The sequence below is a fragment of the Lactuca serriola genome, chromosome 6 (genome assembly GCF_051521515.1).
Source record: "Lactuca serriola cultivar US96UC23 chromosome 6, Lser_US96UC23_V15, whole genome shotgun sequence".
Classification (NCBI taxonomy): domain Eukaryota; kingdom Viridiplantae; phylum Streptophyta; class Magnoliopsida; order Asterales; family Asteraceae; genus Lactuca; species Lactuca serriola.
The window spans coordinates 19038253-19060868 of record NC_136413.1 but is presented as its reverse complement, the minus strand read 5'-3'; the positions used below and the strand labels follow the sequence as shown (position 1 = coordinate 19060868).

The window sequence follows — 22616 nt, the reverse complement described above, 5'->3', positions numbered from 1 at the left end:
ACCAATTTTTCTGTTTACCTAACAAAGTCGGTGTTTTGGGGTTTAATCTCCTTATCCAAAAAAATAAAGTGAAGGACCAATATGCAAAAGTTGAAAAGCGAAGTACCAAATCTAACATGTGTCAAAAGAGGAAGGTCCTCCGACTGAAATTGAAACAGCAAAGGGTGTCGACACACCCTCTCTCTAACCCTCAAAAATTTTCTGTATTCTTTCCACCCCAAACCACCGAATCTCTACCATATGCGAAACTATGTCGACATTTTTCTCTCTTTTGATCACACTTTCCACAGCCGTCTGCTATACAAATTGTGCGCTGGAAACCAGAGAGTGGCGTAGTTATCGTTCTCGAAGCAAAACGATTCGACGTGAACCTACGATATTTAGGGATCCGTGTCTCTTTTTGATTTCGATAAAACCTAATTTCCCAATTTCACACACCCCATGTCAGTGCTAGAGGTTCTTTCTCTTTCTTGTTAATTTCCCCTTTTAACTCCTCTGTTTCGATTTGGGCCTTTCGTTGTATTGTGGAATCTTGTTTTGTTTCTCTCAGGAACTCTTCCCTCTGCTTTATTCAGAAGAATTTAAAGGAAAATTTGGGACGTTAAAAGGTAATTTCGAAAAACCCTTTTATTAATTTCAATACATACATCTTTGATCTTTGTTAAATATCATTTAATTCAAGATTGAATCTTGTGGGTTTCTTTAAAGAGTGCCTAAGTTTTTCACTTTGATATACATTGTCATATAAACAAGTTCCTTCCTCATGCAATAGTTTGATTATATTCTTGCAAATTCAATACATCTCTTCTTTCCATAATTCCATTCGACACTTGATTGCTGCGGTAGTCTTTCTTGATTGTATTACGTGGTTCTCATTAATATTCTCGAGGAATTTGCTACTGATCACGTAAGTGGACTAATGCTTTCTTCTCTCAAGTCAATTTTCGAAGATTCGAGTGTTCCAATTTCTGTAAAGCGGCTGCTTTTTACCTTTTCCCCGAAATTCGTCATCTCTTTTCCTTTCTTTATCTTCGAATTCGAACAACTCTTGTATATCACACACCGATAGACGATAGTATTTATCTGGCTCTAGGCTTGTGAATTTAGACAAAAATAAAAGGACATCTTTAGTGGTCAACAACCCTTTGATCTTTTCATATTGAAACTCTAAGTTACTTTCTTTTGATTTTGATCCTCAAAAAGGTTCAATTCTCAGGAATCTTTCAGACTCCATGTCAATCGATAGTTGCAGCGAGTTACCTGACCTTGACTCATGCCGGAATGAGAAGGCGGCTCTCATCCTTAAATTCGTGGCCATGGCCTCCATCCTTTTAGCCGGAATAATTGGAGTAGCCATCCCATTGATCGGAAAGAAACGTAAGTTTCTCAGAACAGACACCAATCTCTTCTTTGCCGCCAAAGCCTTCGCCGCCGGTGTAATCCTTGCCACCGGATTCGTCCACATGCTACCAGACGCCACGTCAGCATTAACCCACACATGTCTTCCCAAAAACCCATGGTCAAAGTTTCCTTTTTCTGGTTTTATCGCAATGATGGCTGCTTTGGGTACATTGCTCGCCGACTTTCTTAGCACCCAATACTATGAACGGAAACATGAGAAGCAAATCCAAGCTGTGAGAGTCGAGTCAGTTGACATGGCTGCAGAGGCCGGGATAGTTCCGGTGGCCGGAAAAGAAGACCACCACGGGAAGGTGTTTGGAGAAGAGGATGGGAGCGGGATTCATATCGTCGGCATGCATGCTCATGTTGCACAACATAGACATAGCCATGCAAGTGGCCAGGAGGGATGTGAAGGGCAAGCGAGTAATTTTTCCGATGTCGAGTCACATTCCCATATGCAGTCTCACTCACATGGACTCGATAATGATGATGATGACAATGGCATACGTCATGTTGTTGTTTCCCAGGTAAACTTTTGATACTCTTTTTTTTTTTTTTTTTTTTTTTTTTTTAACTTTAAATAATCTTTTATCCGATGTTTGACTCGTTGACTTATAACATTAACACCAGGTTTTGGAACTTGGGATTATATCACATTCGATTATCATCGGACTTTCGTTAGGAGTTTCACAAAGCCCATGTACAATCAGACCATTATTAGGGGCATTATCATTCCATCAATTCTTTGAAGGATTTGCACTTGGTGGATGCATATCACAAGCCAAATTCGGGAGCCTTCATTCCATAGTAATGGCGTGTTTTTTTGCAATAACTGCTCCTGTGGGTGTCGGAATTGGAACTGGAATATCAAAGTTTTATAATCCTAATAGCCCAAGAGCTTTAGTGATTGAAGGAATCCTGGATTCCATTTCTGCTGGTATATTGATTTATATGGCTTTGGTGGATTTGATTGCTGCTGATTTCTTGAGTAAGAGGATGAGATGTAATGGGAGGCTTCAAGTGGTGTCTTATGTTGCACTTTTTCTTGGAGCTGGATTAATGGCTTCTCTTGCAGCTTGGGCTTAGATAATGTAAACACCAAAAATGTAAGAATTAGGGAAATGAAAGTAAGCTTGCTAAAAATATTGCAAGTTAAAAACAACAATTTCATTCGGAAATTTAATATAATTTACCACTTGTTTTTATAGAAAGTGTGTATATTGTTATCATATTACGTGTGTAATTGTCAATCCTGTGGTTTTAGACGAGAGATTAGACTTCAGAGAATTCATTTGTCTTGTTGCTCAATCAGATGAAACTCATTTAGAAGTGTGTTTGTCTGTTTGGAGAGCCCTTTTGGGAGCGATTGTGAAGCGTTTATGTCTTTATGGAATTAGTGTTTTGTATTTGTTTAGGGTTTTTTGGTTTTTTATGTGGAAGTATAATATCATATCAAGAACAAACCCATGCGTGATTTCGGTGTTATGAATGGTTTATACTTTATATATGTGGTTTTGGTTAATGTTAGGTGTAATTGGAAATATTGTTCTTCTATATTATTGCTTGACTATTTAATTGGATCTTTTTGGCTTCTGTATTCAATTATTGTAGTTGGTTCGATTGAATTTAATTATGGGCTATCAACGTTTTATTAAAAATTCAAATAGAGGCTGCATGGGTCGAAAATCAATTTGGAGATCTAGGAATATTATGGAAAGTGAATGTTAATGACGTATGCATGAATAAAGTTATATATATACAATTTTTTTTACAATGAACTTTTTGAATCTAAGCAAATACTACAAGTTTATCTTTAGATTTAGAAGTAATATCGAGTAAAAAATAACTGTTTATTTATCAATTTTGGTAAAAGTTAAAAAAACTTAAATAATTAGCATTTTAAAATACAAACATACGATATATATTAGTAACCTAAATACAAACAAGCGATGAATGAAAATACTATTTATTGATTCCAATCATCTTCTACGGCCAATCATTTAATGCATGAGGACATATCACCATTAAAAAGAATGTGCACAATGATCCAAAAACGAAAGATACGTATTCCTCGATATTTTTCCACTCATAATTCGATGTCAAAACACAGATTTAAGGAACGTTCATAAATCTCTCAATGAACATCTTTCATGATTTTGATTATGGATTTTGCTTATGGAATGTAAAGAAAAAGAAGATATGAATTTCATCGTTTTCCATAATATATACAACAGAAATTGACATTTTATTACAGTTATTCTTATCCAAAATAATTGGTTTTCCAAAAAATTATTAATTCATTATATGTCAAAACTGTTAATTAACTAAACGGAAATCAATAACTACCTCAAATCCTTTTTAAAATTATTTTCTCGTGTGGGAAATTTCTCACTAGAATCTCTATGGAGTCGTATATGTCCTATTTGATGATTCGATCTCGGGGTTTTCATTGAAATAATACGAAAAAGTTTTTGTTGAGACATGTCACCGTTCCAAAAAAAATATTAAACCGAACTTCTAAAATTAAATAAAAAACCTTTTGTTAATTTTAGAAGCTCTAAGGATGCCAAATCATTTGAATATTTTAGGATGTGTTTTACCAATTTTCGAGTAATTTGGCCAAGTTGGATTAACTCGTCTCACTAAGGGGCCAATTTAGAGTATTTGCCAGACCAAGTTTTACAACACTAACAACATCACACTATGATTTGCATATTAATTTCTCACATTTTGTTATTTTCTATTTCTAAATTTATTTATCTGAATGACAAATACTTTGAATTAAAATAAAAACGGAGCCAATATGAAACTGGACCAAATACAAGGGAGTTAAGACAACAAAAGAGGACCACCAGAAAACAAAAAGATAAATGAATAATAGGAGAACTAAAAGTTAAAGCAACACCAAAGCACCAAACACGCAATAAAGGTACCAACTTGTGATACTACTTCAAAAAATAACATCCAACTTTGAAATAACACCAGAGGAATAAAAAAAGCCTTTCAAAAAGTGAAGTGACTTTGAAACCGCGATCTAGAAAACACCAAAAAACAACCATTACAACAATAAGGGCAAAAAAATTTAGGCAGGTCCAACGATTTTGAAAACATGGCAATTAGTAGCAACAACAAGAACCAAAAACAACACAACACAACATAAAGAAAATGTCACAACAAACAACAATGAACAAGCACCAAAAACAAGCTCAACAAAGCACCATTGAGCCAACAAAGAACCGAGGCAAAGTTGTTGCACACAACATTATAGCAAACTCCAAGAGACCATGATGGTAGCTACTAACTAAGAAACCAACCAGGGGTATAATGGTCAAAATAAACAGGAAGCACACAAAATGTAAGAAACCAGAATTTAGAGAGATTTTACTTTGGGTAAATAATTGACCAAAAAAGCAATTTGGTCATTTAGAGGAAATTCATGAATTGAGAAGATGTAACTTCATGAAATTGGTCAAGATAAGTTTAAGTCGTGTATATAAGATGAGACAAGTGAGTTCAAGAGAAGAAATGCAAGAGAAGATGCATTTAGGCCAAAATGGTAAAATGGGAATTTTATGCTTTTTAGGCTAAGTTTGTGACTTAATAGATTAAGAATCATATTAATTCCATAAAAAGAGACTTAATGAATTTGTAGAACTCATCCTCACCTTCGCGTGGATATAAAGATCATGGAAAATGGGTTTAGAACGAAGAAGTTATGCACGTTTGAAGATTGTTAGAAAATGTCCCCAAAGCTGGAATGTAATCAGCTAAGTTGTTGATATGCAGCCACCACGACATGGTATCCAGAGTGGTAAAAAGGACGAGGTTCTCATCATAAGTAGAAGGCAACGTACTTGTAATGTCCCAAAATTTTCAATAAATTTGAACTTTTTAAAACAACATAGGTTTAACTAAAAATCATAACTTTTATTAATGAAAGATTCAAAACCAACCCCCAAAATCAAAGTAATAAAAAAGACCCATTGTAAATTATTAAGTTTTAAAATCAAAAGACAACATAGTTCAACGTATCATGAAAATCTATGTCACTCCGACTCGAGCCAGTGTGTACCAATATACCCTGTCATCTTGAGTACCTTTCGACCCCGAAACAATAATTTTAAGGGGAAACCCTATTGGAACACATCTTAGTGAATTTCACATAGACACAATATAATTGCATACAAGCTTTACCTTAACATATATGCATCAACAACAGTAACTACAAAACCACACATGCAGGTCAAAGAACAAATCATAAATAAGCATAATCTCATTGGAACACATCGGCTAAGCCCGATCCCACGAACCTAACCCTATTGGGACACATTGGATACACCTGATCCCCTTAGCTCAGTGCGTCGAGCCCTTGGGACATTATGGCTACGCGTGATCCCTCAGTCAGTACTTTGACCCCTCTTATACGTATTCGTCGGTACTTTGAGTGAATATCATACACCCACTAGACACAATCCCAACCTAGTGCTACCCACATACATTTTATAAGTACACACGAACTAAAGTAAATGATACTCAACATCACACAGTGTAGTGAGAAACTCACCTCTAAAAACATAGTAGACCTCAAATTGTAGCCCGAGAATCCAACGACAAAAAATCACCTTGAAAAACTCTTATAATGGTAATCATGATTAAAAATGGCTATTATTTACCCTAAACATATAGATAAACTACTAGGCTCAATTTCAGTATTTAGATCTGAAACAATAGCCTGTTTAAGGCCACTTTAACACCGCCACATCCTGCAAAAGTTACAATATTTTTCCATAATCCATTATTTCAGTCTTTTAGCTTTTCATGGACTACTTGTACAAGTCCATACGGTTTTTCTACAATTTACTATCTATTTTACAACATGGGATATCAATGCAGTTAATTCCATACCAGTCAGCGAAAATTACGATTTTCACCCTAGTTAGAAACATATTTACATCAAGGAAAAAATCATGGAGATACTAAAATCAAACAATATACTTTGGGCACTGATGGAACCTAAATCCGAGCAACCATGATTTTTGTATATTTTTACGAAACAAGGATGAAATAGTGACTTCTTAACAACATTTCAACTTTGGGGATAAGGTTTTCGATCCAAGCACCTAACCCTATGACTATGGTTCAGCCCCAAATAACACACAAAATATGTATACATCTAAAATACATTCAATGATGGAAAAATCATATCTAAATTGTTAAGATTGAAGGCTCCATACATGCCTTACACCTAAAACAATTTCGACAAACTTTAAAACTTCTGCCATGATCTACGATATGTAAATCAAGCTCCAGAACTTGAAATTAAAATTCCAACGGTCAAAACTTCAATATACGTCTTAGGAAGCCACACTCCAAATTTCTCGATGATCCGAAATCTCCGGGGATCGTCCAAACACTGTTGTAAGGTCTTCAAAAATAGGAATTCCACAGCAAAAGGGTTATTTGGGTTAACTTGTGTTTAAGGGTCCTTAAGTGGTTGACCAAATTCAGCCCTAAGGCCCCTTATTGAACCCAAAATCTTTCTCATTAAGTCCCTAGGTTTGAAAACATAACCTCGTTGCCCATCTTTGCAATATTCATACTTTTAATTCCTCAACTCTCATTTCGGCTCCTCAGAGTTCCAACTATCATCGATTTGACCTTCAAGTAATTATAATTTAATTTCATACCCCAATACTTAGTCTTGAACTATAAAATTAACTATTGAAATTTGAAGAACCGAATTTATAACCTCACACTTTAATTTTATGACCGATAATTGTAGCTATTTAAATTAAATGGAAATTTGGGTGTTACAGTACTTTCACGTGGCGTGTTATTATGGGGTACCACAACGTGGTGGAAAAAGTAAGATGTTATTCGAGAAAGGAATTACGACTCGGTTAGAGGGAGACCGTAGACTAAGAGTGATAGCTTCATTTTATTTACTTCTTTTTATAGTTTATTTTAGTACATTTCGTTCGCATTTTAGTTAACTTCCATGCATATTTTCCCTTTTGTTATTTTTATGGCCATTTCGGGGTACTTTCTAGTTTCTTGAGCATTATTGCAGATTTTCTTGGAAACTAGCGGGGCGGCACTCTTGGGAGGCGATTGGGCTTGAAGGGAATTGGGGATTTCGTGCTTGATGGCTATGAAGGTGACTCATGGGGTGGACTTGTCAATTGCTTGAAGGCTTGGAAGAATTGAGCTTTAAATTTGAAAGACGCGGGAGAATTCTTGAGTGTGCAAGATCAATATTTGGGAGTTAGCGGAAGTTTAGAGTGATGTGGATAGACAAATTGGGCTTTAATTGAAGAAATATTGAAGAAAAATGGGCTAGGAGTTGATTGGATTCGAACTGGGCCAATGGATTAGCTGTGGGGGCCCAAAACTTGAAGAAGCCCAAAAATACTCGTCAGAGCCCGCGGCCCGCGTAAGATTCCCCGCGGCCCGCATGGGTTCCTGACAAGGGCAATTTCGGGATTTTGCTAAGAGCTCTATATTGGGAAGGTGGGTGTGCCTCTTTAGCCTGATCTTGAAGGTCCGATTTTGAGACTTTCTCTCTGGAGTTTGGAGCACTTTTGGAGGCCAAGAACACTTGAAGAATATCTTCTTTTCATCTCTTGAATCTTGTCAAATGTTTGGTACAATCTTATCTAACTTTGTTCATTTGAGTTTAGCCATGCTTGGCTAAACAAATCTTGGTTGACTTTTTGTTGAATCTTTTGAACTTTTGTTGGATGTTGAAGAATCCATGAACTTGTTCTTAAATCTTTATGGAATTGTTTTGTGTTTTATCATATTATCACTACTAGTATGTTTTTATTCATGAGTTTAAATATGTTTGTGGTGATTAGTTGGCTAATTTCTTGATTAAGTAAATGATCCTCAAATTAGCAAGCAACAAATGATTTTTGTGTTGTTTTTGCTTCACACAATCATAAAAACATTTCCTCCAACATGGTGGTGAAAGCAATTGACCCCTCTTGGATTTGGTGACTTTTTGGTTCTTAATGCTAGTTGACTTTCACTAATTACATGCTATTTGGAATTAGTGACTTTGACTAAGGAAATTGTTATGAGCTTCTCTAGCCATTTCAACAATTAAGAAAAGTCTAGGTAATCTCAAGCTCCTTGGATTGCTATAGCCAAATTAAGGATTTAAATCAAAGTATTGCACCATTGGATTCTAATGATATGTTCATCAAAAGTCAAAGTGAGGAAACTTTAAGTCAACCATCTCTCCTTTATTGATTTTACATCAAACTCTTATTTTTGTTGCATTTGTCTTTTTAAATCATAGTTAAGTCTAGTTTGTTTCAAGTATTTCAAAACACCAAAACCCTCCATTTTATTTTTATTGTCATTTTACAAGTATTTTTACAAAGAGATTTTTCATAGAGTTATAAATTGAACCAATCTCCGTGGATTCGATCCCTTTACCACTATACACTATTTTAGTGTGTAATATTTAGGGTTATTATTTGTGTTGGCCTCGACAACCACCAAATTTTTGGCGCCGTTGTCGGGGATTGGTTTATTTTTAATCAATTTGTTTCTCTATGCCCAGATCTCAGCGTACAGGTGACTTGATTTACAATCCGGAAATCGAAAAAGAAGCAAGGCGTTTGGCGAAGGAAAAACGAGTTGAACGTGGTCAAACTTCTAACCCCCACGGGGACCCGGAGGTTGAAACCGCTTCATTAAGTGATATAGAACCCGATTCTAGTCCCGACCCTCGCCAAGAAATTCCCGAAACACCACCCCTACAACAAAACCCACCCATTATTGAACCAATTGCAATGGCGGACGGATGAGAAGTTCCCGAAAGAACTTTGAGGCAAATGATGGAGACCGATGTTACACAAACTCCAACCGGTATCAATTACCCGGTTTTGGAAGGAGGCTCGGAGTTGAAGTCAAGTTTAGTCCATCATCTACCAACTTTTCATGGATTGGAGAATGAAGACCCTCATAAGCATTTGAAGATGTTCCACATTATTTGCACTAGCATGAAGCCACAAGGGTCAACCGATGACCAAATCAAGCTAAGGGCATTCCCCTTTTCATTGGCCAATAGAGCAAAAGATTGGTTATTCTATCTTCCACCGGGGTCAATCAACTCATGGACCGACATGGCAAGAGCTTTCCTTGATAAATTTTATCCCGCCTCAAGAGTCTCAAGTCTTAGAAATGAGATTTGTGGAATCCGCCAAGGTCAAAATGAGACTTTCCATGATTATTGGGAGAGGTTCAACAACTTGTGCTATAGTTGCCCACAACACCAAATTCCGGAACAACTCCTCATTCAACACTTCTATGAGGGATTGTTGCCAATGGAGAGAAGACTAGTTGATGCCTCAAGTGGTGGAGATGTCTTTAGTAAAACCCCACAACAAACAAGACAACTTTTCAACACCATAGCCGCAAATTCACAACATTTTGGCCCTTGCCAAGACATGAAGAGAGACACACAGCACAAAGTCAATGAAGTGGGAACGTCAAATCTTGAGTCTCAAATAAAAGATCTAACCTCCGTTGTCCAAAAGCTAGCCATGGGACAAACTCCACAAGTGATGATTTCTGGAATATGAGCAACAATGGGACATCCTACGGATATGTGTCCCGTCCTTCAAGATGCGGAACATGTGAATGCCACGGGAGAGTTCCAAAACTACCACAACAAACCATCCGGTTACCAAAATGCATATAATTCGAGTTGGAAGCCAAATCCCAACATGAGCTACAACTCAAGACCATTGCCTCAAAATGCATTGGTTAGACCGTCCTATCCACCACCACAACCTCAATACCAACATCAACAACCACACTATCAACCCAAACCGCACCCTCCACATCATCATCAACAACCTCCTCAATCTCAACCAAGTAGCTTCGGAATGTCTCTTGAAGACATTGTCAAATCTCTAGCCACTAGTACCCAACACTTCCAAAAAGAGACAAGGACTAGTATCTCCAACCTTGAAGCACAAATGGGAGATATAGTTACATCTATAAGCAAGTTGGAATCCCGTGGTAAACTCCCTTCTCAAACCGAAAAGAACCCAAATGTCAATGTGGTGACCTTGAGAAGTGGCAAACAAGCCGGAGAAAGTACTTCAAAGAAGAAGCCAAGGGAAGAAGAGGAAGAAATAGAGATCATTCCCATTGAAGAACCTATAGTCAAGAACGATGCACAAGTCGGAGCCCCAAAGAAGACTACCCCTTTAGTAACACCGATAGCCACTCAACCACCGTTCCTCTCCCGACTTGCAACTTCAAAGAAGAATATGGAAGAGAAAGAGTTTTTGGACACCTTCCGAAAGGTGGAAGTAAACATCCCTCTACTTGATGCAATCAAACAAATTCCGAGATATGCAAAGTTCTTGAAAGAACTTTGCACCAACAAGAGGAAGTTGAAGGGAAATGAGAAAATTTTGATGAATGAAAACGCATCCGCGGTTTTACAAAGGAAACTTCCACCCAAATGCAAAGATCCCGGGATGTTCACGGTTCCTTGAAAGATTGGAGATGTCACTTTTAGTAGTGCTATTCTTGATCTTGGTGCCTCTATCAATGTCATGCCCTATTCGGTGTATGAATCATTGAATGTCGGACCCTTAAGTGAAACCGGTGTCATAATCTCTCTTGCGGATAAATCAAGTGTCTTTCCTAGAGGTGTTTTGGAAGATGTCCTAGTGCAAGTGAACCAATTGGTCTTCCCGGCGGATTTCTATGTGATTGATCTAGATGAGCAAGTGTCCTCCAAATCGGCTCTAATCTTGCTTGGGAGACCGTTTTTGAAGACGGCTAGGACGAAGATCGATGTGTATGCGGGAAGTTTGACAATGGAGTTTGATGGTGAAACAATAAGTTTTAATATTTATGATGCCATGAGATATCCTAGTGATGTTTCATCTTTGTACTTTGTTGATGTTGTCGAGCCAATCACTCAATAATTGTTCGAGTTATCTAACGGTGATATATTAGAGATGATCTTAAGCAAAGGATTCGATTGTGGGAAGTTAGCCGAGCAATTAAAACTTTATTCTTTGGATCCGGAAGTTGAGAAGTTGGTAAATAAAATGGAGATGAAGAAATCCACAAGATTAGATGTCAAGCAAGTTGAATTGCCCCCAACTCATACAAAATTGCCCCCATCCCTTGTTCAACCACCCGAATTGGAATTGAAGGTCTTACCTCAACACTTGAAGTATGCCTATTTGGGAAAGAATGAAACCCTTCCGGTTATCATTTCAACTCACTTAACCGAATTTGAAGAAGAACAACTCATCAAGGTGTTGAAGGAGCATAAAGAAGCCATGGGATGGACGATTGCGGATATCAAGGGATTGAGCCCCTCCACTTGTATGCAAAAGATCTTAATGGAGGATGAATGAAAGCCGAGACGGGACGCACAAAGAAGGTTGAATCCGCCAATGATGGAAGTGGTCAAGAAAGAGATTTTGAAGCTCCTAGATGCGGGGATGATCTATCCAATCTCGGATAGCAAGTGGGTGAGCCCGGTGCAAGTCGTTCCAAAGAAGACGGGAATCACGGTGGTCGAAAACAACAAAGGTATGATGGTCCCTACCCGTGTGCAAAACGGGTGGAGAGTATGTATTGACTACCGCAAACTCAATGCAAGCACACGAAAAGATCATTTCCCATTGCCTTTCATCGACCAAATGTTAGAAAGGTTGGCCGGGAAATCCTATTATTGTTGTCTAGACGGGTACTCCGGTTTTCACCAAATCCCGGTGGCACCGGAGGACCAAGAAAAGACAACTTTTACATGTCCATTTGGCACTTTCGCATACCGTAGAATGCCATTCGGATTGTGTAATGCCCCGGCCACTTTCCAACGTTGTATGGTTAGTATCTTTTCGGAATACGTTGAAAACATAATTGAGGTTTTTATGGACGATTTCACGGTATATGGCAACTCCTTTCAAGAGTGTTTGACCAATCTCACCAAAATTTTAAAAAGATGCATTGAGACAAATTTGGTTCTAAATTTTGAAAAATGCCATTTCATGGTGAGTCAAGGTCTCATTTTGGGTCACATTGTGTCTAAAAAAGGAATTGAGGTAGATAAGGCCAAAATTGATGTTATTCAAAGCTTACCTTACCCGACTTGTGTTCGGGAAGTTCGTTCTTTTTTGGGCCATGCAGGTTTCTATCGAAGGTTCATCAAGGATTTTTCAAAGATAACAAGACCAATGTGCCAACTCTTGCAAAAGGAGGTTGATTTCGAGTTCAACGAGGCGTGCAAAGAATCTTTTGACAAGCTCAAAGAGTTGCTTACATCCGCTCCCATCATGCAAACACCAAATTGGGACCTTCCCTTTGAGATTATGTGTGATGCAAGCAACTATGCGATAGGCGCCGTTTTGGGTCAAAAGAACGGGAAGGCCTCCCACGTGATCTATTATGCATCAAGGACACTAGACAATGCTCAAAGCAACTACTCAACCACAGAGAAAGAGCTATTGGCTATAGTGTTTGCTTTGGAGAAGTTTCGGCAATATCTACTTGGCACCAAAGTCATAGTGTATTCGGATCATGCGGCTCTCAAGTACTTGATGACAAAGAAAGATGCAAAGCCGATACTCATCCGGTGGATCCTACTGTTACAAGAATTTGACTTGGAAATCCGGGACAAGAGCGGATGCGAGAACCTCGTGGCCGATCATCTAAGCCGGATCACTTCAAATGAAACTACTCTCCCGTTGCGGGACGAGTTTCCGGATGAGCATCTTTTTTCCCTTACTCAATCTATTCCTTGGTATGCCGATATCGTTAACTTTTTGGTCACAAAAAGGTATCCCGACACATTCACACGTGCTCAAAAAGACAAGTTGAAAAGTGATGCAAAATATTATGTGTGGGATGAGCCTTATTTGTGGAAACATTGTCCCGATCAAATCATTAGGCGATGTGTACCCCAACAAGAGCACCAATCCATTTTGCAATTTTGTCATGAATTTGCTTGTGGGAGACACTTCGGACCTAGCCGAACCTTGAGAAAGGTTCTTGAATGTGGACTATTTTGGCCAACCATGTCACGCGACTGCTACTTGTTTTGCAAAAGTTGTGAACGGTGTCAAATGACGGGAAACATTTCGAAAAAGAACCACATGCCCCAAAATCCAATCCTTGTTTGTGAAAATTTTGACGTATGGGGGATTGATTTCATGAGCCCATTTCCTGTTTCGTTTGGCAACGTTTACATCTTGCTCGCGGTTGACTATGTTTCTAAGTGGGTTGAGGCCAAAGCCACAAGATCGGATGATGCCAAAACGGTTATCGAGTTTTTAAAATCTAATGTGTTTGTGAGATTTGGTGTGCCTAGGGCTTTGATTAGTGATAGAGGGACGCACTTTTGCAACAAAATGATGGAAGCTTTATTGAAAAAGTACAACGTGACCCATCGTGTCTCTACCGCCTATCACCCTCAAACAAATGGTCAAGCGGAGGTTTCGAATCTTGAAGTGAAGTCTATTCTAGAGAAAACAGTGAATCCGACAAGGAAGGATTGGAGTTTGAGACTAGACGATGCCTTATGGGCCTATCGGACTGCGTACAAGACCCCGATAGGAATGTCCCCATTTAGGTTGCTCTTTGGAAAGCCATGTCATCTTCCCGTCGAGTTAGAGCACCGTGCATTTTGGGCGTCAAGCAATGCAATTTCAACATTGACGAGGCGGGAAGGCATAGGAAACTTCAACTCCAAGAGCTAGAAGTATTGAGAAACGACTCCTATCAAAACGCAAGGATTTACAAGGAGAAAACGAAGCTCTTCCACGACAAGTCCATCACCCGGAATCATTTTGAACCGGGGCATAGGGTCTTACTATACCATTCACGATTGAAGTTATTTCCAGGCAAGCTAAGGTCAAGATGGATTGGACCTTTTGTTGTGATTAAGACCTTTGACCATAGGGCGGTGGAAATTCAAAGCGAAAAGACGGGACAAATTTTCAAAGTCAATGGGCACCGGTTGAAGCCATTCTATGAAGGTTTCAGTGCTAATGCCCTTGAAATCATCCATTTGGATGTCCCGATGTGTTGAAGAAAGCTAGGAGGACGTCTCGCCAAAGACGTCAAATAAGGGCATTTTTGCAAAGCAATGTGCTTTCACCATTTTTTTTTCAAATTCTAATAAATCATTTTACTCCAATTTTTGAAAGGTTTCACCAATCGATCCCCATTTTACTCCAAATTTTGTCAAATTTTTGATACCGGGCCTTACGGGGATCGTTTTGGCTTAAAAATCAGTTTTTTCTGAAAAAAATCCCATTTTTGATGTGCAGCATAGCTCGCGGGCAGCCCGCAGCCTGAGCCCAGCCCGCGTTAAAGGTCAGAAGGTTCAGAGGATTTTCTAGCAAGTAGACGCGGCCAGCACGCGGCCCGAGTCCAGCCTGCGTGGGCCAAAGCTCAAATTCAATTCAGTACCCGCGGCCCGCGCCTGACCCGCGTAGATTTTCGAAGCACTTGGCAATTTTTTTTAGCAAACCAGTTCCCGCGGCCCGCGTGCAACCCGCACAGAAGTCGTTTTTTTTGCTGTTGGATCTGCTGTATTCGAGGAGGCTAGACGCGGCCAGCATGCGGCCCGCGCCCAGCCCGCGTGTTGGTCGTTTGACTGATTTTTTTGAGCTGTTGACTGCCTTGACTTTCATTGACCAAGAGGTTTAATGAGTTGACCAACATTGACCCGGATTTGACCTTCCTTGACCAAATATTAAACACCTCCAGCACCCTTCTTTTTATAGTTTATTTTAGTACATTTCGTTCGCATTTTAGTTAACTTCCATGCATATTTTCCCTTTTGTTATTTTTATGGCCATTTCGGGGTACTTTCTAGTTTCTTGAGTATTATTGCAAATTTTCTTGGAAACTAGCGGGGCGGCACTCTTGGGAGGCGATTGGGCTTGAAGGGAATTGGGGATTTCGTGCTTGATGGCTATAAAGGTGACTCATGGGGTGGACTTGTCAATTGCTTGAAGGCTTGGAAGAATTGAGCTTTAAATTTGAAAGACGCGGGAGAATTCTTGAGTGTGCAAGATCAATATTTGGGAGTTAGCGGAAGTTTAGAGTGATGTGGATAGACAAATTGGGCTTTAATTGAAGAAATATTGAAGAAAAATGGGCTAGGAGTTGATTGGATTCGAACTGGGCCAATGGATTAGCTGTGGGGGCCCAAAACTTGAAGAAGCCCAAAAATACCCATCAGAGCCCGCGGCCCGCGTGGATTCCTTACAAGGGCAATTTCGGGATTTTGCTAAGAGCTCTATATTGGGAAGGTGGGTGTGCCTCTTTAGCCTGATCTTGAAGGTCCGATTTTGAGACTTTCTCTCTGGAGTTTGGAGCACTTTTGGAGGCCAAGAACACTTGAAGAATATCTTCTTTTCATCTCTTGAATCTTGTCAAATGTTTGGTACAATCTTATCTAACTTTGTTCATTTGAGTTTAGTCATGCTTGGCTAAACAAATCTTGGTTGACTTTTTGTTGAATCTTTTGAACTTTTGTTGGATGTTGAAGAATCCATGAACTTGTTCTTAAATCTTTATGGAATTGTTTTGTGTTTTATCATATTATCACTACTAGTATGTTTTTATTCATGAGTTTAAATATGTTTTTGGTGATTAGTTGGCTAATTTCTTGATTAAGTAAATGATCCTCAAATTAGCAAGCAACAAATGATTTTTGTGTTGTTTTTGCTTCACACAATCATAAAAACATATCCTCCAACATGGTGGTGAAAGCATTTGACCCCTCTTGGATTTGGTGACTTTTTGGTTCTTAATGCTAGTTGACTTTCACTAATTACATGCTATTTGGAATTAGTGACTTTGACTAAGGAAATTGTTATGAGCTTCTCTAGCCATTTCAACAATTAAGAAAAGTCTAGGTAATCTCAAGCTCCTTGGATTGCTATAGCCAAATTAAGGATTTAAATCAAAGTATTGCACCCTTGGATTCTAATGATATGTTCATCAAAAGTCAAAGTGAGGAAACTTTAAGTCAACCATCTCTCCTTTATTGATTTTACATCAAACTCTTATTTTTGTTGCATTTGTCTTTTTAAATCATAGTTAACTCTAGTTTGTTTCAAGTATTTCAAAACACCAAAACCCCCCATTTTATTTTTATTGTCATTTTACAAGTATTTTTACAAAGAGATTTTTCATAGAGTTATAAATTGAACCAATCTCCGTGGATTCGATCCCTTTACCACTATACACTATTTTAGTGTGTAATATTTAGGGTTATTATTTGTGTTGGCCTCGACAACCACCAAAGAGCATGCACCACGACGTGGTAAGCAGACCACCGTGGCGTGATTTCGCAAATCAGAGGATCTATAGATGGAACATATCAAGGATTAACATCCTTACACTCTTGAATTGATCAACCTGTGTCTTCATTATGATGTTATTAAGTGTGTTTAGAAGATTTAATCAAGTTTTGGAAGTGATTTCCACAGTTAAATCCATCCATGGAGAGTTAGGGATTGAAACCCTAACTCGTGAGGAAGATGAATTGATGCATTGGAGATTAGAGTGTAATGAATTAGGTAGTATGGGATGCTTAATTTATTGGGTAAATTAAATTTAGAAGCAGAAGATAAGATATTAGAATTATGATCAATTAAGTGATCATTTTATATTGAGATGTATTAACCTCTTAATAGACTAAGGCAAGTTCTAAGGATCTTGATATGTTGTATGAATAGGCCTTGAGCAAAGATGTAACATCTTGAAGCAGAATAAACCATTTTAGAGATCAAGAATATTTTTTTGTAATATTTTAGAAATAAGGACTATATGTGCAAAGTTCTAAAAAATATGGTTTGACTTGACTTTGAATCATTTTGACTATTTAGGATTAGTTTGCTCATGTTTTTATTGGGAAGGACTTGGAATGTAGACTAGCAAAGTTACATTCCCACTTATTAGAACTTTAGGGCATTATTGTCAAAAACTCACAGTTAGGGGGTGGAAGTGTAAAATTCGAAAATAAGAGGCTCACACTCTTCATTCCAGCAGATGGGATCGATTTGGGGTTAGAAGGTTGTAGAGAAATGGAAATTCAAGCATAGAAGGCCATACAAAAAGATCCTAAGCTTGTCTAGTTCCTTTGGAGCACATTCTGAAGCAATCTAGTGGTCTAAGGTATAACTTTTTCCCCCCTTGGGGTGCAAATCCGAAATTTAATTTTTGTTTGGGTTTGAATTCTATTTTCATCTCATTTGACGACTAGGGTTTTGTGTTCTAAGCAAACTAAAGTAAAAAACCGGGTTTATTTCCAAAAATTCAGCTTGACCCCATCCAGGGGCTCTGTCCCCTAGACCCCGCTCCCAGGGGTGCTTCCCCTGGACCCCCGTTCGTTTAGGGGCTTCGCCCCTAAATAACAGTTTACTTTCAATCTTGATTAAAGTTAAACAAGTGTACACTCCGCACCTTCCTTACTTGTTTAATGTTCATCAAGATTGATTTTTGGTCAACAAGGCAATTCATTACACTTAAATACACATTGATGATACAAAATCAACAACACACACATCTATATCTACTCATCCAACTTCAATTTTTATAATTTTGTTTTCTTTTTTTTATAATGAATTTGATCCCATATTTTGTAATTTTTTTTCCAACTTTTCTTACTTATAAATTTTACCATTTTTTTTGTTTATATTTGCTTTTATATGTTTTCTAAAACTTAGTTTTTATATGTTTTGTAAAAAAACAGTTTTTTAAAGTTACTATATTTTCAAAATCTTATATATCTTTTCTACAACTTTATGTTTTTACGAACCTATTTTGCAAATTTGTTTTTTTTTTCAACTTGTTTTATATTTCTGTTTATAAAGATTTTTCTCTAATTTTCCAAACTATTTTTTTTCAACTTATTTTTTAAAATTATTTATATATATCTTTTAATACAAGTAGGGTTTTTAAAATAAGTAAAAGTTTTTTAAATATTAATTCTAAAATAAATACCAAGTACACTGTTATGTATTGTTCAACAAAATTCTAAGTAGATTATGTCTTTTCTATCATATACATACAAATGTTGTACATCATCGCATGGAAAGTGACATTCCATTTTCAGTAAGATCATAAGTTATATTCATCATTAACCATTAAAGTGGTACATCATCATTACTAATTACCACTTCACTTCACATCTTTTTTTTAGTTCAAAAATACAATAAAAATACAACTTATTTTTTTTTTAAAAAAACATAAATTTTTTAACTAGTTTTTCATTTAATAATAAAAAAAACGTTATATTAATATTAAAAACTACATTACTTAACTAACCTAGAATTAAAAAAACAAAAACATAAAACATAAAAAACTATTATCCGTTCATGTTAAGTTGGTACAAATGTTTCGCAACATCTTTTCAAAAATTGAAACCCGTTTCGTTGTTATGAATTTTAATAACTCGTGCTAAAAATTCAGTCGTTCCATGTACAAACTCTTCAATCGGGATGACAACGTTGTCCGGATCATACGTGCAAATCGCTCGATCTTGATCTTTAATAATCATATTATGCATTATAATACATGCTTCGGCCATTCTTTTAATTCTTTCTTTATCTCAGAGTCGTGTAGCGTATTTCACTACATGTCATGTCTGTTTAAGAACTCCTAATGTCCTCTCGATATCCTTTCTCGATGATTCCTGCCTTTTTGTGAACAACTTTGAATTTTCACTTCGAGGAACCGAATATGCCTTCATAAATGTAGAATAATCAGGGTATATCTCATCACAAAGGTAGTAACTATATTTTTACGAATGCCCATTCACCGTGAACGATATATCAGATGCTTTGACAGTCTAAATATCGTTGAAAAGAGGAGATTGGACCAGGGGTGGATCCAAGGGGTATCCCAGAATACCCCTCAAAACATTTCTGGTAGTGTAATTTTTTTAGAAAAAAAAAATCGTTTTATGTAGTGTATATATACACATCCCTTCACTTATAAACACAAACAAATAGCTAGTCTACTGGTTAAGGTGCTAACTTATTGAAATAAAGGTCTCAAGATTAATTCTTGCTCCTTACAAATCCTTTGTTTACATTTTTTTATTTTTCCAACTATTCTATTCTTTTATTTTCCCAGCAATGTATCCCACATTGTCAAACACATGTAAACTTAGTTATTTTCATCTATTATATAAACTTGTTATCCTCATGCTTCATTTGATATATACTTTGAGTCTCACATCGATTAAAGTATAAAAAGATACTTCAACTTCATGTTTATATAACAACACTTGAAGTTAGCTAATGATTCGATTAAGGTTTGGGTTTAAAACCAAAACCAAACCGGAAAACCCAAGTACAAACTGAATACCGAAGCACCGAACCGATGAGTTTGGGTTCGGTTTGGTTTTAAAAGTTTCAAAACTGAAGTTGTCGGTTTTGTGTTCGATTTTAGGTAAAAGTAACCTGACCCGCCCCATGCTTAGCTGTTGTGGTGATACCTCGAAAAAAATATTGGGATACCCTTTTACTTTGAACCAGTGGACAAAAACATTAATGTTGTTGTTATACCCCGCAACTCCAAAAAACGAATGTCATATCCACAAATCCTAGGATGCAACAATTTCTAGTATTATAGTTGGCTCACCTATATCAGATCGCATAAATTGACTGCGCCACACATTTGGACACTTTCCCCAAGCCACATGCGTACAATCTAGACTATCAAGCATACCAGGAAATCCATGCCTCTCTTCATGAACCAAATATAATCTCTCAATATCACATGGAGTAGTTTTATGCAAATGTTTTTTTTTTGTGAAAAACCTCATACACACACGCACAAAACCAATCTACACAATCAATTGCAGTCATCTTAGATACTTTTAAGTACTTGTCAGCTGCATCAAATGTTATACCGTATACCAAACACCTAGGCGCAACCGCACATTTTTGTATACTATAAAAACTCATTATTCCTCTAGCATCGGGTTTTTGTTTAAAAACATCATAACGGACCTCTAAAGCATTAACAATACGTAAAAATATAGCCTTATTTAGACGAAAACGAAGTTCGAACGAGTCATCATTGTAAATACAATTATCGGCAAAGTAATCACGTACCAATAAGTCGTGTGCGGTTTGGCGATCACGATTGACAACCGCTCTTGAACATACAACATTCGAACTTTCTTCATTGTGAATGTGTTGCACAACGTTGAAGAAGGTCGAGATGAATTATTCGTCATCATCCGACTCAAAATCTTAAAGAAATCCATGTATTTTTGTTTTAGAGAATGAGAGTGTAAAATTTGATGAAATGTGGGTTATGTATTGTGTTTATATAGGTAATGAGTTTGGAAGAAAAAAAACAACCATTGAACGGTTGAATTGGCCAGCCTCGTTTCTATTGGTCGTTGTCGTAACCATCACGAATCGCCATGACCACGACTCACGACGACACACCGGAACGGTGTGTACCATCGTGGTTCGTGGCCACGTATACCACAAACGATCTCGTACAATGTATACCGTTTGGTCTAATAAACAAAACAAAATCAGTTACTTCAATTCTAAATATTTAAAAAAAATGGTGTTATAACTTTGTCACATCTTGCAAAACTTTCTGCAAGATTCTTGTAGATAGTCTTAAACTTATCTTAAATTTCAAAAACTTAATTCATATAAAAATTATTTTGTTTGTCTTTTATAAGTTTTCAAGGATTTGACTTAATAGAATAAAGTACCAAAAAAAAATTACCGAAGACCTTAAGACTTCCTCATAATCAACCTTACGATGAAATAAAGAATACGAGGATCGCATTTTCTATACGAACTGTCATTTCATTTTATGTCAAATGTTACTTTAATTCAATGTTCACCAACTTAATGGGTGCTTCCTCATGGCTATGTTCCATTGCACATGGGTTTGAATGTTTAGTCGAATCACCACGCTTAATCTAACCATCTAATCTAGGGATTAAAATGGAACGAATATTGTGTATGTCTATCAAATGATATGCATAACAAACCTATTAATCACATAAAGATCACCATCAATCATATTCTTTTCACGACGTATCTACTCTCCATAAACCATGGTGACAAAAAGACAAGAAAAGCTCGTCGTATGCTCATCTCTAAACAAGTATTAGTAGTATACATGATGATGAATAATAATGGACATTTAACAATTCAATGAATATAAAACGTTATACAAATCATCCATATTCACCTCAAAGTTTTGTCTTTTAGAATATATAGATGTTCTTGACTTTGATAATACTAGACCATTTCCCACTTTGACAATACTGTGTTAAGCATACAAAATGTTAGGTTCGAGTATATCCACTTGCTCCCATGGCATGTCGATTGTCACCTTACTTGACCTTGTGCACCTTTGTCTTTTTGGGCATTTTTATCTTGTCGGCAACGCTTTAAGATTTGAGCCTTTTCTCGCTTGAACTTTCATTGCTCTTTAGAACTTAGAGATGTTCATTTATCCACAACACATAATTCATTGATTTTCTATTTAATCATTTTATCGATATGAATATCTATGAATAGCACCAATGTTATTATTAGGCTGGACGGAATGAGAGCGGGGAAGACTTGCGGGGAGCTTCCCGCCCGGCGGAACACCGCACCGTCGGTGCGGGGAAGGGTGGTGCGGGGAGCCTCTCCCGCGTTCTCTCTCTGAGAAGAAAGTAGAGAGAGAGTAGAGGGTTTGTGTGAATTTTGTTTCATGGTAAATAGGTGTGTATTTATAGGTGTGTAAAAAGGTTAAAAAAAAAACAACAAAAAATTGGATTTAATCAATTTAGCCGTTGCAGCAAAAAAAATTAAAAAAAAAATGAATCCCGACAATTAAACCCTAACTTCCGATCGAAGGAAAAAAAAAAAAACATGGTTCGAGTATAAACATCCATTCTCGAAACATTTTTGCTATCGATTCATCACCACAAGGAGTTTATCGCCCCCAAACTCGATGCTCTCATTCAATCCACACTAGTATTCTAATATCAAAATGTTGGACAATATTACCCGATGCAAATTCCAAATGTTTCGCCGTAAATGTTTTCAAACTTTGTTGTGTTTCCGGATCAATAATCGCCAAATCAACCTCAACCCTAAACCCAAACTCAAACTCAAACCCAAACCCACCAACAACGCCAACTTATCGATGAGTTGGATGACTCGGAAGAAGAAGAG

General features: G+C 37.2%; 2 protein-coding genes across 3 annotated transcripts; both read left to right on the top strand.

Moving 5' to 3' along the window:
* The first annotated feature begins 201 nt into the window (after positions 1-201).
* LOC145057816 (zinc transporter) lies at positions 202-2807 on the top strand. Of its 2 annotated transcripts, none has more exons than XM_079005718.1 (4): positions 202-456; positions 551-608; positions 1204-1928; positions 2032-2807. In XM_079005718.1, exons 1-4 carry the CDS (start codon positions 442-444, stop codon positions 2485-2487), a joined length of 1254 nt encoding a protein of 417 aa, XP_078861844.1. In that variant the 5' UTR covers positions 202-441; the 3' UTR covers positions 2488-2807. The 2 variants fall into 2 exon arrangements, with proteins under 2 accessions (XP_078861844.1, XP_078861845.1); XM_079005719.1 differs by having other exon boundaries at positions 203-456; positions 1217-1928.
* An 8175-nt stretch (positions 2808-10982) lies between these two features.
* Positions 10983-11360, top strand: LOC145059550 (uncharacterized). Its single transcript, XM_079007388.1, has one exon. The coding sequence runs from the start codon at positions 10983-10985 to the stop codon at positions 11358-11360; it is 378 nt and encodes a 125-aa protein (XP_078863514.1).
* Positions 11361-22616: the final 11256 nt, after the last annotated feature.